A 15,453-nucleotide genomic window follows, 5' to 3' on the forward strand; every position below is an offset into this window, starting at 1 on the left:
ATAGGTGCAACCTCACAGTCCTGCGCGTGATGCCTGGACTACTGTCTGTGTCCCCCGTGAGACCGTGGCTGTGCCTGAGCACTGAAGAACTCTCAACATTTGTGCAGGGGTGGATGAGCTGAAAAGGCGGCGGACAGAAAGACGGACAAACAGTTGAGGTCGCTTAAGGTAAGGAGGGGGAAAATTACTCAGATTTCCACTTTCTGGCACAATGATGATCATGTTGCCAAAAACTCTTTCATTTCTCGAGGAAATTACAGTGTCGGGCATCTAACACCTCACCGCACAGCAAAAATTCCTCTCAAAGAGGACATTCGCATGAACCTGACTCTCAGGGAGGGTCTGCCTTCCACGTACTTTCTCCCTCATGACCCTTCACTTATCAGGTGCTCTCTACTTTCCAAGCCTTCAAGGAAAGGTCTCTAGGAAAATAGGCAATTTTTCCAAATTTGCTAAAACACATAAAATACGATGAACAAGCCAGAGATTTTTTTTTTCCTTTAGCAAAGACAGGAAGTGTAGAGACATCACACAGAAATTTAAGGCACTGAAACGAGCTGTCAGAAGACTCTCCCTCATCCACAGTTAATTCTTGAGTCATAAAAGGAAAGGATGAAGGCTGCCATGAATTTATGGGGTATGTCGTGTGAGCAGAAAGGCCATTCGTATACATACCTAGAGATAAGAAATCAAAAATAATTTTCAGAGTGTCTGTTAGAGAAGTCCCCAGCCCTCATCCACCCCCTCCTGCGCTCAGACCACCGCAGAACACAAGTCTTACTTGATTGTCACGGTGACATCCATCATTTTGTCAGTGGTGATAGTTCCAAGGACATGGTGGCGGATGGCTGTCAACGTCAAGATACTGGGTGAAGACCTATAAACCAAAGTGGAAAGAAAACACTAGCAACATCACCTAGTTCTTCTCAAAGGGTCACAAGCAACGCCCTCCAGGGGCACAACCGTTATGACCCTGAAATATACTACCGAAATTGCTCCTAGTTTGCGATGAGGGACCTCCCGAACTACCTATCAGTGTTTAAAGAATAAACTAATTTTCCAATCCAAAACTTTACGCTTCCGATTCTTGGTGAAACTCTCAAGCATTTGTGCAAAGGGAAAAATGGTAGACTGGAGTCCAAGCAACTCCCATCGGTGAGAGCTGGAAGACTGAACCAAGATGATAATTAAGGCACTTGAAAACCATATCCTTCCATCCTGGGCTTACAGAATTCTTGGGAAAGACAGCTCATCTCCATCTCCTCAATAATTCATCCAAATGTCTTGAAATCCTTACGTAGAAATTCTTTTTAATACCTAACTTCACCTCTTCCATTAAAAATACCAAAAAAAAAAAAAAAAAAAAAAATCCTTTTGTCTTCCAGAAAGAACTCAAGAAAAGACACACACTCACTTGACCCCAGAGAAGGCTCACAAACACCATGGGGCAGGGAAGACCCAGCTTACGTGTCATAGGTGTAGAACGCTTGCTCAAACCGGTGGCAGGAGCGGGGGGTCACCTTGTATACACCTGCAGCCGGGAAAGCAAAAGTCATTTTCAGAGGAGAGTGTCTGTGACACTGAGCGCTTCCAACATCTGAAATCCAAAGGCAGTGCCTCTCACTTGAATACACAGCACACAGCAGATGGGCAATGATGGGATCAGAAAGGCCTTTTCTGCTGCCTGTGACAGCTTCTTTCCAATGACCCGGTCCATTTAATGGCCCCTCACAAGCTCAGGATTTCATTTTCCATAATTGAACAACTCACAGTAGTTTAATCTGCACAAACCGAGCCAACAGGGCCGTGCAGAAGGAACAGGAAGTACATTTCCACTGCAGATGAGAACGAGAATTTTCCACTTAACAGATTCTATTAAAGATCCAAAAGATAACCACAGCCTGACCGCCCTCCTAGAAATATTCCTAAAACAGGGCACAGAGCAAAGCCCAAAAATTTACGAAACAATCGCAGAGAACACTTTAATGCCACGAGCCTGTATAGGGAAACACTCAGGTTAGGGGTGTAAGTAGTTTGCCAGAGGAATACTGTCAGTTTCAGGAAGGAGCAAAGTTAACAATTTATTTCCCCAAATGATCATTAACCAACCTTTTGGACATTCTTCCTACAAAAACCTGAAATTAGTTCAAACTGCCTCTGCTGTTTTCATCACACTGAGGAACCCCCTGCGCAATAACCAGCAGGAAAAAATGCTTAGGTTTCTCCATTCGCTTTATTCTTTCATCCTACAAATATTGACAGAGCACCAGCACCTACTATAAGCCAGGTGTTGTGCTAAGTACGAGTAGACAGCGGAGAAGACTTTGTACTTCACCTTGGGAACCGAGAGAAGTCACTGAATTACCCACTAGGAAGAGGCAAAGTAAAGCCACAATGAGATGCCACTTTATACCCACCAGGATGGCTAAAATCAAAGAGGAAAGTAACGAATGGTGTGAACATGTGGGCAAACAGGAACCGCCGTGCACTGCTGGCTAGAGTACCAACTGGCACATGGGGCCCCTTCAGGAAACAGTCCGGCAGCTTCTTAGACAAGGAAACATCAACTGACCATAGAGTCCAGCAGTTCCACCCCTGGGCCTCTAACCCAGAAGAGAGGAAAACAGATGTGCACATAAAGACTTGCACACAAATGTTCACAGCAACATGGTTCATGACAGCCACACACTGGTGAACGCACACACAAAGTGTGAACTATCCACACAATGGGATCCAGTAAGGGAAAGCTACAATCCACTAACACCTGCTCCGACATGAACTTCAAGACACGAGGACTCGAAACCAGGCTAAGTGAAAGGAGCCAGCCCAAATACCGGTATGGCAGGACCTCGCTTGTAAGTAATGTCCAAAAAAAGGCCAATCCACAGAGACAACACAGAGGAGTGGCTGCCTGTTGCTGGGGGCAGAGATTAACTGTAAACATGCACGAAGGATGCTTCTTCCAAGATGAAAATGTTCTATGCTAGATTATGTGTATGGTCGCATAATTCAGTACGTTTACTAAAAATCCTCGTATGTTGCAAATGGGTGAGGTTTATGGTCTGCAAATTCTATCTCAGTACAGTTGGTAAAAACGGAGAGAAGCCACCGAAGGATTTTAAGCAAGGTGTGAGATGGTCCAAATTTTATCTTAAAAAGATCACTTTTAAGGAGGGATCACTGCCCAATGGTGTAGTATTTTTCAAGGGGCAATGACCTAGTGGTCTCTACCTAACTCAAACCCAAGGAGACCAGGAACACTCTCTAGCTCCCAGCTCTAATTCTCTCTGTAAAAACAGCACTCCCTCCAGAGGAAAGAGACGGAAACACAGGGGTACACTAACCACAACCGAAATCAATAGCCTGATACACAAAGAACCATGGTAGGAAAAAAAAGCCCTTCACAATGATCCTCAGGTGCCTTTCCATTTCTCTGACTCAGAGCCCATCAATCCTTCCAGACTCACCAGGCTTGGACAGGCAGAATCGGTTGACTCCTTTGGAGAGGTTATAAATCCCCACGTTCTCAGGTCCATTTCCATCCTGATAAAATTCCTAAGGGACCAAAGCCAATACAATGACTTACTAGGGGAGACGGAGACACCAAGATGATTAATAATATTTCTGTTTCTGAACCAGTCATCTGTTTTACCCATTAATCATTTGAGCAGTTGGGCACTACAGGAAAATTAAAAACCTTCAAAAACTTCCCACAAAAACATGCTCTTTTTCACTCAATCAACTAATATTTATTGAGCACCTGCTATGTGACAGACCCAGGGCCGGGTCCTGGTGGCGGACACGGCTCCTGCTCTCAAGGGGCTTACGTTCTAATACGGGAGGACAGAAAATCCATTGTGGTCAATAAAGAAATTAGATTGCGGCTAATAGTAATGGAGAGGTGGGGAAAATGACCAGGAAAGCAGGCTAAAGCATGATCACAGCAGGAGCTTTTCAGCTTGCTGGGCTCAGGGCAGGCCCTCTCCTCAGCAGGTAACATTATAGCTACAGCCTGAATGATGAGAGGAAACCAACCACGTGCATTTCCAGGGAAGACGCAGTTGCAGGCGGAGGAAAACATGTGTGCAAAGACCCAGAGGAGGAAACCAGCCTGGTGCAGAAGCGGCGAAGGCTGGTATGCCAATGCCCAGGGAGCAAGGTGGAGAGATAAGGAGGAGGTCTGGGCTAGGGAAGGGCCATCGTTAAGGAATGTGGATCTCATCCTAAGGGAAAGGGAAACCTGCTGGAGAGTTTAAGGGAAGGAACAATTTCCTAAATGTGTACCACCTGCTCTCAACTGGGCATCAGGTGACCCATCTCCTGGACAGCACTGCTTCTTGAGCATTTGTAGCAGTTAGACTAGTCCACAGGACCTGGAGACACCAGCGGCAATCCCTCCACATGTCTAAAGTAAGCAATCGCTTCACTGTCGTTTGCCTCAGTTTCTCCACTGGAACCTGACAATGACATCTGCCACTGTCTGAAGCCAGAAAGATCTATAAAATTCATGAATGGACCTAGACAGTCCTACACACGTTCTCCTTCCTGAAACCCAGGTGGTACACTGCCTATCAGGGAGCTACCTCAACAAGACAGTAAGATGTTAGCAGCTCTGTCCTTTGCACTGGAACATACTAGAGAAACTGACTCAGCTGTACTTATTATTAACACTGGCAGTACTGGGGCGCCTGGGTGGCTCAGTCGGTTAAGCGTCCGACTTCGGCTCAGGTCATGACCTCGCGGTCCGTGAGTTCGAGCCCCACCTCGGGCTCTGTGCTGACAGCTCAGAGCCTGGAGCCTGCTTTGAATTCTGGGTTTCCCTCTCTCTCTATCCCTCCCCGCTCACGCTCTGCCTTTCTCTCTCTCAAAAATAAATATTAAAATAATCATAATAACAATAGTAGTGTTCACCAAGGAAACCAAATACATAAGAGGTTTACTTAAACTTCATTACAACACTCAGAAGTGGACATTATGATCCGAGGGCTACAAAATCAATACACTTTACACGACATCAATGGCTTTCCCAAATCACTAATCAAAGTTAGAATTTAATGTGGGTCTAGGACAAGAAAATCTCCCAAATCAAGGCATCCTTCTGCTAAGGGACTTTAAACAAAGCTTCCTGACTAGGCTTTCCCAAATAAGGGGGAGAATCAAGGGGCAGAAAAGTAAATCTGACTTAACTATGGTTATAATATTCTTGGCATGCTGGTCCTTCCTGCTTTCCAAAGGACCCTCCAAAGAAGAGAATCCCCACAAGCCATTCATACCAGAGTGATTGCGTGAGAAAGGGAACATCTCAGCATATAGCCCGTCTGCCTAAACTCAATCGTGGACACATCGTCTTCCAGAACCTCCACCTCCAGACTCTTGTTCTTCCAGCACCAATCTTCATGCATGATGCTCACTGGAAAAGCCACAACACAGACACATGTGGGCATAGAGCATATCACCTCTCTCAACAAAAACTGTAATGACTTAATTTTTTTAAATGTGTACGTGCAGACACACACACACACACACACACACACACACACACACACACACAGAGCTAGTCGTGCTCAGAACTGAGTACTAAAGAGAAAATGAAACCAACGGTCATTAACGTCAACAAGAAAGAAACTGACAATAATTCAAGATCACACTTACAACTAAAAATATTTAGGGATCAACAAACTTTTTCTATAAAGGGCCAGAAAGTATTTTCCACTTTGCAGGTCAGGCAGTCAAATATTCAACTTTGCCTTCATAACATATGAACAGCTATAGATGATACGTAAGCAAATGGGTGCGGCTGTGTTTGAATAAAACTTTACAAAAATAGGCAAGTGGCCCCCATTGCCATAGTCTGCCAAAACTTGATATAATAGAAAACAATTTCCCAGAAAAAAAGATTACTTTATAAGTTATTCATTGCCACCAGCTCCAAGTTGAGCTTTGAAGAAGCAGAAATATAGGCAATGGAGTTTTCAAACTGCAGGGAAAAGGGAACCAATGTTGGCCAGGCACTGAACAAACTATATTTCATTTTGTTTCGCACTCTACAGAAAGGCTGTATTACTCCTATTTTAGCAGAGGAAACAGAGTCTCAGGGAGATCAAGTAACCTGCCATGGTCACACAGCTGCTGAGTAGTAGAATACATCACTGGAAATATTTCATGCGCTCTGTTCTGGCATTTAGAGTGAAAACGGCATGAATGAGGGCCCCCTTCCAAAATGGAAGAAGTGTGTGGGTTGTTCTGACAAGGTGGTAGTTATGCATGGAAGGAACATCAATTCTTACACAATCATCCACTACTAAACAACGCACGTGCAAGGTCAAGGGGCAAAGAAAAGTTAAACAAGTAAAGGTATATAGCTGGGATGCAATTTGAGAGCTGGGTTTTAGAAATTTTAGAAAGACAGGAAGTACGTGAAGGCCACAAGCTGGTGTCTAAGGTTCTTACTTTTGTATTTTCCCGGAAGCACGTTGTCAAAGGTAAAAGTCATTGAGTTGACCTTGCCGGACAGCTGGAGGCTCCGCTTCTCGCCCTGGCGGCTCAGGGACTGCAGTGTCACTAGCAGGTCACCACAGGTGTCTGCAGAGAAAAGATAGGAAGGCTTCACTTGGCTGCCCTCACCAACGCCAGCACAGGTTTGAACCCTCCACCTCTGTGTGCCGCTGGCCACCATTTACCTCTGAAGGGCAAGGCCAGCTCCTTCAAAGCCAGGACGGGTCTACTTGATTCCAGGACATCTCCCCCTCCCCCTTGCAGGTCATTAGTACCACATAAAGAAGCCACTGAGGTTGAAAGCGACCCATCACTTGCTGAGTACCCCCATGCAAGGCACAGAAGACCAGGAGAGGGAAGAGTGTCACAGGGCACCTACTAAAGCAGACGCGAGGTGAAAGAGGGGAAGTGATATTTATGGAGCACCAGAAGAAGACAGAAAACCAGCAAGAAAGATCTGGGGTGCCTGGGTGGCTCAGGCGGTTAAGCGTCCAACTTCGGCTCAGGTCGTGATCTTGTGGTTCGTGGGTTCGAGCCCCACGTCGGGCTCTGTACTGACAGCTCAGAGCCTGGAGCCTGCTTCAGATTCTGTGTGTGTGTGTGTGTGTGTGTGTGTCTCTCTCTCTGCCCCTCCCCTGCTCACATTCTGTCTCTCTCTCTCTGTCTTCCTCTCTCAAAAGGAACAAAGATCAAGGAACTTTACTGAATGGCACAGAACTGGGCCCTTTATCATCATAACATCACCTGTGACAGCAAAGATTGGCATGACTCTTACTGTGTTCCAGAAACTCGCACAGGCTCTCCATGCGCTAGCTCATTTGAGCCTCACAACAACCCTCCGAGGCAGGTACTGTTATTATCTCCATATAACGGAGGAGAGACTCAAAGCACAGAGAGGTTAAGTAACTTGCTGCAGGTCACACAGTGAGGGTTCAAGCCCACAAGCCTGGTTTCAGAGTCCACGTTCTTAACATCTGTGCCACACAGCCTGACACGACCATATTTAAAACCCTCTGAGAGCCGTTAATGTTTCCATGCTACAGAAGAAAAACAGGCTGGTCGAGTAAGTGCTTACTGTCTCACAGCTGGTAAGTGAAAGAGCTGGGCAAGAAACCCCGTGTTCTTTTAGGAGCCAAAGCAGAAATGCTCCAAGAGAAATGTTTCTGGTGACGCCGTGTGGCACTTAGAATCGAACACAATATGGATCCACCTTTTACACTATCCAACAAGGAACAGTTCACCAAAATCCCACTTCTAACTGCCTACTCCTTTGAAGCTCTCTGTTCTTGCTTTCAAATGACATCTTACCCAAACAAGAGACTTTCCCAGAAACCGATGCCAAGAACTGTACAAAGGCCACGTCCATCACGGGCCTATTGGTCACAGTAAGAGGAAACGTCTGGGGTTTCAAGGTCAGCCCCGCTCTGGTCTCCACCTCAGGGACCATCACCTGTGGGAACACACAGGACAACGTCAGTGTCTGCATCAAGGCTGCGGCTCCCCCGGCCTGCAGGGCACCAGAACATTCACCTGGGCCCAAGGCTAAGTACTTTGAAGGACAAAGGTCCACTTCTAGGCTGAGTTTTATAATCACAACAAATCCTCAAACAGGCCACGGAAAGAACACACATTTCTTTTTTTTTTTTAATGTTTGTTTTTTTTACATTTATTTATTTTTTGAGAGACATAGAGAGACAGAGCACAAGTTGGGGAGGGGCAGAGAGAGAGGAAGACGCAGAATCGAAAGCAGGCTCCAGGCTACGAGCTGTCAGCACAGAGCCCGACACGGGGCTCGAACTCACAAACTGTAAGATCATGACCTGAGCTGAAGTCGGATGCTTAACTGACTGAGCCACCCAGGCGCCCCAAGAACACACATTTCTAATCAGACACAAAAGAACTAGCCTTCAGCCGTACACAAAGGTGTATCTGGCGGGACTCCAAAGAGGCACACAGCTGTCACCAGTACCCGGGGGGGTGGGGGGAACTACATTAAAGCCCAGAACCTTCTGGCTTGAGGTCACTCATGACATAAGCTATGAACTTGTCAACGCTATGTGGATGAGCTCCTGGCAGAGTGAGGCCTTTTCTTCTGGACGCCTGAGCTAAGAAGAAGGACTGGGGAAGAGTCCAGTGGGCAGCTATTTCATCCCTAGTGAAGTCTACCTCCCCAAGGTGCCCTTCCTTGGCAAGTCCCTTATGCTTCGAAAGGGCTTCCAAAGGCCTGTCAATGTGGCCAACTTCACAAGAGCTGGCTGACTGGCAAAGGGGCTAAGTACTCACACCACACTGTTCAGCAGAAGCAGGGAAACCACTCTCCTCCCACCCCATCTCCTCAGGGAGGGGAGTCTGCCTGCTCTGGGGGAGAGCACAGTCTCAGAGGGACCCTTCCCAGCCCTCTCCCTCACCTCACCTGCCCTTCTTCAGGGCAGAAGAGCAGCAGCTGACTGGACAGACAAGAGCCCGAGCTGCCCGGGGACTCAGCCTTCCCCATGAGCACGGCCGTGGCACTGAAAGGCACGGTGTGCTGACCTCTGGCTCTGTCCACTTCTTGCCTACCGTCCTGTGCTGAGGCCTTCACCCCCCTCGGTGAGGCCACAGGCCAGGGTGTCCCCAGCTTCTGTGCCTGCCTCGATGGAGAAATCAGATGGTATTCAGGGTGAGGTGGAAAAACACAAGCTCCATGTTGGCCTCGGGGGCCAGAAGCCATGCACTGTGGACCTGCCATCAGTAAAGGGTTAATGTTGATCTCCTTTGGGACTTACGGCTAGTCTATAGCAGCCAGAAGCCTAGGAAGGTGCAGGTGTGATCGGCAGCCTGAAAGTAACTCCTGACAAACATCGGGACTGGAAAAAAGAGACGCCCGAGTATCATTTTCATACTGGGTGCCCATCGGGCTCTACTGTGACATGCAGGAACGTAAAGACTTCAAATAAGAAACTGGGGACAGAAACGCTCCTTCTGTAACTCCATTCCGGCTAATGATAATCCTTCTAAAAATCACTGAATACCTTAAACACCTTAAGTAAAATATCAAATATCTCAAACAAAACAAAACTCATCATACCTGGACTTTGTAGGTCCCTGGCTTTGCTTTGAAACAAAATGATCCACGAGCATCCGTCTCCACGGTGACCAAAGACTTGTCCTTGTCTTGAGACGACAGGACAGCTTTGTATTTGCTCATCTGCTTGACAGTGTCAGGGAGGCGAGTGATTGATATCTGGCCACAGACACTGAACCTGTAACAAGGGGACCACCCATTCCGGCATGAGAATTCAGTTGTGACAGGAGAGGCACTTACCAACCCCAGCTGCGCATCCCTCTTCCTGCCCCGGTCCCCAGGACTACTTTAACCTTAAGAAAGAGACAGAAAAGCAGCCTAAATGACTGCAGTCTCAAAAAACAACCTTTGACGGGAAGACTGAACCCCTTTCTGTGTACGGGAAAAGGCACAGTGGGAGCCCAGGATGGGGCAATCCCCCACCGAGGAAGCCATTTTCAGAAAATCTGCGGATGATAAAAATGTTTCGGGTAAAGCAGATCATCGATGGCGGAACAGCCTCGGACTGAGGACGTGGGCTGGGCTTACACGCAAGAGCTGTGAGGAGCCTGATGCTGTGGCATTGCCCGGGCCACAAAACGGGGCGGCGTCATCAAAGACGCCTTCCTCGCCTGTCATTCCATACAGTTCGTGGATAAAAGCAACTGGGGAGATGTGAACAGAAAAGGTAATTAAATTTAAAAAAATTACAAAGCCAAAATAGAACTCCAGGAGCCACCAAAGCGACTTCTAACTGAAAGGCCCTATTCAGGTAATGACTCACACTGGAGGCTCTAAGTGAGCAGCGTGTTAAGTGCTGCGAAGTGTCCCCGGAGAAGCGCGTGAAAGGCGCGGCCCTTCGCTGCTGAAGACCAACCAAGACCATCATCCTGCACAGTGACGGTCTTCGTTTCTCAGTCAGTTGATGTGTTGAACTGTAATAATGCACAGGGCTGGAGGCTCCAGTTGGATCTTCGGCTGACTAAAGGTTGTATTTTCTAATCCTAATGGATCACTTTAAGTAAAAGTCAGTTGCTACTTTTGACAGAAAGAGAGTAAGTTGGATTCGATGCTGGGTAATTACGGAGTACACACGACGTTGGAATGCCCACCCGCTGCAAATAAAAAATGGCAGAAAACAGCACAGTGGGAAGCTGTGTGTGCGGTCTAAGAACGGTGACAAGCCAGTCGTGCCTGCAGAGTGAAGTGACCAGCCTGCCACATGAGCTCACAATCTAGAGCAGGGGCCCACGTGCCAAATCCAGTCAGCTGCCTGTTTCTGGATGGACGGTGGGCTAAGAAGGGTGTTCAGACTTTTACTTCCATACTTCTGAAGGGTTAAAAGAGAGGCGGAAAAATCAAAAGAATAGTTTGACCCACAAAAATCATACGAACCTCCAATTTCAGCGTGCTAAATAAAGATTAACTGGAACACAGCCACGCCAGTCATTCATGAATTGGCCATGGTGGGTTTCGTCATAGAGGCCGTATGGCCCGTGAAGCCCACCATATTCATTCTCTGGCCCTTTACACTGGAAGTGTGCAGGCCTCTGATCTAGAGTTAAAGGCACACATTTTGGTTCTCACTCTCCCCAACTGGGCACTTTGAGAGTAAAAGGACAGGAAGGGGATATGGGTGAGCTATTTTCTTCCTTTTTTTAGTGTTTATTTATCATGACAGAGAGAGCGTGCATGCAAGCAAGAGCACGAGCAGGGGGAGGGGCAGAGAGAGGACAGACAGAAGCCCAAGCAGGCTCCGCACTGCCAGCAAGGAGCCCAACAAGGGGGCTCGATCCCATGAACTGTGAGATCGTGACCCGAGCTGAAACCAAAGAGGTGGACGCCCACCTACTGGGCCACCCAGGCGCCCGAATTGGTGAGTTGTTCTTAAGGACCTTTCACGATGTCTTAATTTATATACGTGTCATGGGTAACGTCACTTTTTTGTTCTAAATTGAACCTCTTTGTCTCTCAAAGTTTTAAATATTTTACCCATCCCACCTGTTTTAGCTCGTAGTCTCAAAGATAACTATCCAGTTACCCCAAACCTCAAATGCACATTGGCTTTAGTTTAAAAAAAATAAACTAAAAAAAAAAAAAAAAAAACTAAACAGGACAGTGTTGTGTTACACTGAAGCCCTCAAAAATTGATTTGTGTCAACAAATTCATCAGAGGTGAATACGTTTATTCAGAAACTGATGATTTTGATGCATTACAAGATAATTATATTCTCATAGTCACTTGGACAGAAGCCAAGGCATTTCCTTCTCAAATAAATTGGGAATTGTTTTTTAAATAAGATACATGAATGAATTAAAGGGCAAATGTGTTATTTTGGCCCAAAAGGAAAATGAGTTTTTCGAAAGATGCTCGACAAATGTCGTTTTTCTCTCTTTCGACCCAAATACTCCACTTTAAAGAAAAAAATAAATACGAATATCATCCCCCATCTCCGTGAACAGCACCTCCTCCATCTACACAGTTGCTCAAAAAAGAAATCTGGGACCCCGACAGCACCAGTCTGCTGACCCCCTCCCCACATTATCTGTCAAAGGCATCTACTTCCTGTCCTCCCCTGCCGGTACCCTGGACCTGCCACCACCCTATCCCCTCCAGACAACTGTCACCGTTTCCTGTCGAGTCCCTCCACGGATACTCTGGGTTCCCTGCCATCCCTCTTCCACAGAGCGGCCAGAGCAGGAGAAAAAACATCTACTCTAAATGCCCTGATCCATACTGCTTCCTTGCCAAAAACGCTTCAACAGCTTCCCATCACGGGCGGGGAGAAGAGCCCACCTCCACAGCCTACTTCAGGCTCTCTAACCTCACCAGCTGCCTCCAGCCACGCTGGCCACCTTCCAGAAGGCTCCTCTCCCACCCCTCTGGGCCTTGGAACACACCGTTCCTGCTGTCTGGGAAGCCTCACTTAGCTAACTGTTAGTCCCCCCGGGTCTCAGTGACCCAGTGAGGGTCCTCTCTGGGCCCCAGCCCCCTTCCCTGCACACCTACTGGAACTTACTACCACAAGTTACTCAGGCTCGAGCCTGTCTCCCCAGGAAGACGAAAGCCCCATCTCCGTCTTGCTAGTTTGGTTCACTGTTACACACCCAGTCTTTATCACAGGGTCTCACCCCGAGTAGTTGCCCAAAAATGTTTATGAAAGAAAAGGAGGAAGGGCGTGAATCCAAAATGATTTTCTGAGCTCTAGCGCAATAGGGACAGAAGTACCGGGTTCCACTGGCGATGTACTTGTCTCCCAGATGCCACAGAACCTCTGACTTTGACCCCCACCTGTCTACAGAAAACGTCACCGTGGCCTCCTCAGTGACCAAGCCAATGCACTGTGCTTTCAGGGCTCAGCTCTGGGGCCTCCCTGACCGTCAGGTACCACCGCATACTTAAACCCCGTTGCCTGGATCTTCCCGAGGCCGCCCCTCAAACACCAGCATTCCATTTTTGGTCTACTGTTACCTGCTCTTACACATCTAAGTTGCTGGCGGCCGCCTGGCCCCGTCTCCCCGAATTACCATCTATCCGGGCACCTAGTGAAGAGCTCCACCTAGTGGTACTACAGATCCAGAGGCCACGACTGGACCCTTGTCACCTGAGGGGTTCCTCTGCCCTGCCCACAGCCATCCTGCTTCTCAAACCGTGAACCCCTAAATACTTTTCCAACCTGTCCCTGATTTCCCTGTAAGGTGAGCCTTCAGCAAGTCTGTTTTCACGCCACCTGTGCCCCAGTCTTGTCCCCTTCACAGCCACCCTCCAACACGGCCGCCGGAGTGCCTCAGTGAACATGAAAACCTAACCCATGTCACCCTCCATGCTCAAAATCGATCACTGGCCGCCAGACCCCTGGTAGAGAAAACCCCGTTCTTCCAGTGGGAGTGTGAAGACGTCCTCTGAGATCTGCCCCTCCGGCCTCGTCACTCTCCTCATCCTGCCCAGACACACCAAGCCTTTGCTCAAGTTGCCTCTCCCCTGGGAGACCCTGCCCCGCTTCGTTCAAGCCACGGTTCAGTGAGCATTGCTGCTGTCTCAGACACAGATGGTGGCAGCCCAGGCTAGACATTCCACGCAGGGGAGACAAGGACCCGATGTCTGACTCCAGGGTTCTCTGTACTACGTTGCATCACTACAGGACAGAACTGCACAAATTCAACCACCGGATGTCCCCTCACGTGCTCAAGGTAGGTACAACAAAGAGGGAAGAACTCTGACAGTGACCGGAAGCATCTTATGACAAACTTTTCCCAAGCAACTGTACTATCTTCCAAAGTCCTCAAGAGTTAAGCCATGGAAGGTCTTGGAGATGTGGAGTCAGACATGAGAGATCTTCTTCTAACTTAGACACATTTTAACTTCGAAGCAAAACAATTTTCCTTAAGTATCTACATAGAAGTACCTTTAGTTTATAAAACTTAGCACTAACCTTTTTGGATTTTTTTTTTCTTCATTTTATTTTAGAGACAGCAGAGAGTGGGGGAGCGGGGCAGAGACAGAGAATCCCAAGCAGGCTCCAGGCTCAGCACGAAACCCCATGCGGGGCTCGATCCCATGACCCCAGGATCATGACCTGAGCCAACATCAAGAGTCAGACGCTCAACTGGCTGAGCCCCCCAGGCGGCCCAGCACTAATCTAAGAATGCCAGCCTGGATTTCTCGCAGGTGTCTAAAACCCGATGTGGATCCTTGGCAGAAACACACAGTCAGATTAAAGGTAATTCTGTTCTCCCGTGGCTGCGAACGTCCATGCTGGTACTTCCAAAAACAAACACAATGACCTTACCCTGTTGCAATGATGTCAGCCAGCTGAGGTGTGTTAGGTGCAATTTTGATGGTGACAGTTTCAAAGTAGAGGTGCTCTTTCTGAGCGTGGATGGTGTATGTCCCAGTCGTGATGTTCTCCAGGCGGAATGAGCCATCGGCTTTTGTTTTGACTATAAAACAAGAACATGCAAAAGAAGATGAGCCAAAAACAACCGTATATCCGCTCCGTCTCCACGAGAATGCTTGAGACAAAAAGCTGGCATGTTTTCACAGTCTTTAAGATGGTTTCCTTTCCATTTCTCTCTGTGACCAAAAACCAGCCCTGGCAAACAGTCCCGGGGGCCAACGCATCTGCTGACCTTTGATCTGGTTATTCAGAGTGACCACTGCCTCCGGAACACCTTCTCCTTCAGGTCCATTCAAGACCCTCCCGGTGACTGAGAATCCCATGACGTGGAACACGGGCTGGAAGATGAAGAACAAGGTCTGCAGATGCCTGAGCGCAAGAGCCTCCCTGGTTCACTCACGCCACCAGTCAGCGATGCCACCGCTCAGCCCAGCCGCCCATGTGGGAGCCCCGTGTGCCAGCCAGGCCCCTCCCGGCCCCCCAACTCACGCTGCTCCCACACTGCTGTGCTTTCCCCGGGGTCCACCTGCTTTCTTACATTCCCAACACGTTGATGTCTGTCAAATAACTGAACGACAAAGATCTAGAAGTTTACTCCTCCAGTTAAAGCTCACGGAGTCAAACTTGAGAGAGCCCCCCACCCTTGCTCCCAGCTGCCTCCTCCCCTCCAAATGCCCCCTGTTCTGCTGAACCGCACCACCCTCCAGTCTCCCAACCTCAAGCCCCAGCGTACCTGGGACCCCTCCCCACACTCCGACACCTATCTGTTCTCTGCATCCCACCCCCGCCAGTCTCTTCCCACCACAACCCGGATTCATGGCCTTGTTGCCTCCACCTGGGCCACCTTCCTCATTTGCCATACCCCATGCTTGGTTTACACGTGTCTGTGCCCCCGCTCATGAGTGCCATGGCTTTGCTCTCCCTGGAGTCGCTCTGTTCCAGCCCCCCTGATCTCTGGGGCCTCAAGCTGACCACATTTGGGCACGGCAGGCACGCCTCACGTGGGCCTGTTACACC

General features: G+C 48.3%; 1 protein-coding gene across 2 annotated transcripts in view; it reads right to left on the reverse strand.

Annotated features, from left to right (window-relative positions):
* LOC132689747 (BOS complex subunit NOMO1) overlaps nucleotides 1-15,453 on the reverse strand; it is a 55,563-nt gene that overhangs the window by 24,209 nt on the left and 15,901 nt on the right. For both annotated transcript variants that reach the window (XM_078439964.2, XM_078439963.2), the window contains exons 10-18: nucleotides 14,669-14,774; nucleotides 14,329-14,479; nucleotides 9,563-9,737; nucleotides 7,804-7,945; nucleotides 6,451-6,582; nucleotides 5,274-5,410; nucleotides 3,468-3,555; nucleotides 1,468-1,531; nucleotides 782-877 (exon numbers count right to left, since the gene is read on the reverse strand). In XM_078439964.2, coding sequence (XP_078296090.1) covers nucleotides 782-877; nucleotides 1,468-1,531; nucleotides 3,468-3,555; nucleotides 5,274-5,410; nucleotides 6,451-6,582; nucleotides 7,804-7,945; nucleotides 9,563-9,737; nucleotides 14,329-14,479; nucleotides 14,669-14,774 — 1,091 coding nt within the window. The remainder of the gene's footprint in view (nucleotides 1-781; nucleotides 878-1,467; nucleotides 1,532-3,467; nucleotides 3,556-5,273; nucleotides 5,411-6,450; nucleotides 6,583-7,803; nucleotides 7,946-9,562; nucleotides 9,738-14,328; nucleotides 14,480-14,668; nucleotides 14,775-15,453) is intronic.

The sequence above is a fragment of the Panthera onca genome, chromosome E3 (assembly GCF_046562875.1).
Source record: "Panthera onca isolate mPanOnc1 chromosome E3, mPanOnc1 haplotype 2, whole genome shotgun sequence".
Lineage (NCBI taxonomy): Eukaryota > Metazoa > Chordata > Mammalia > Carnivora > Felidae > Panthera > Panthera onca.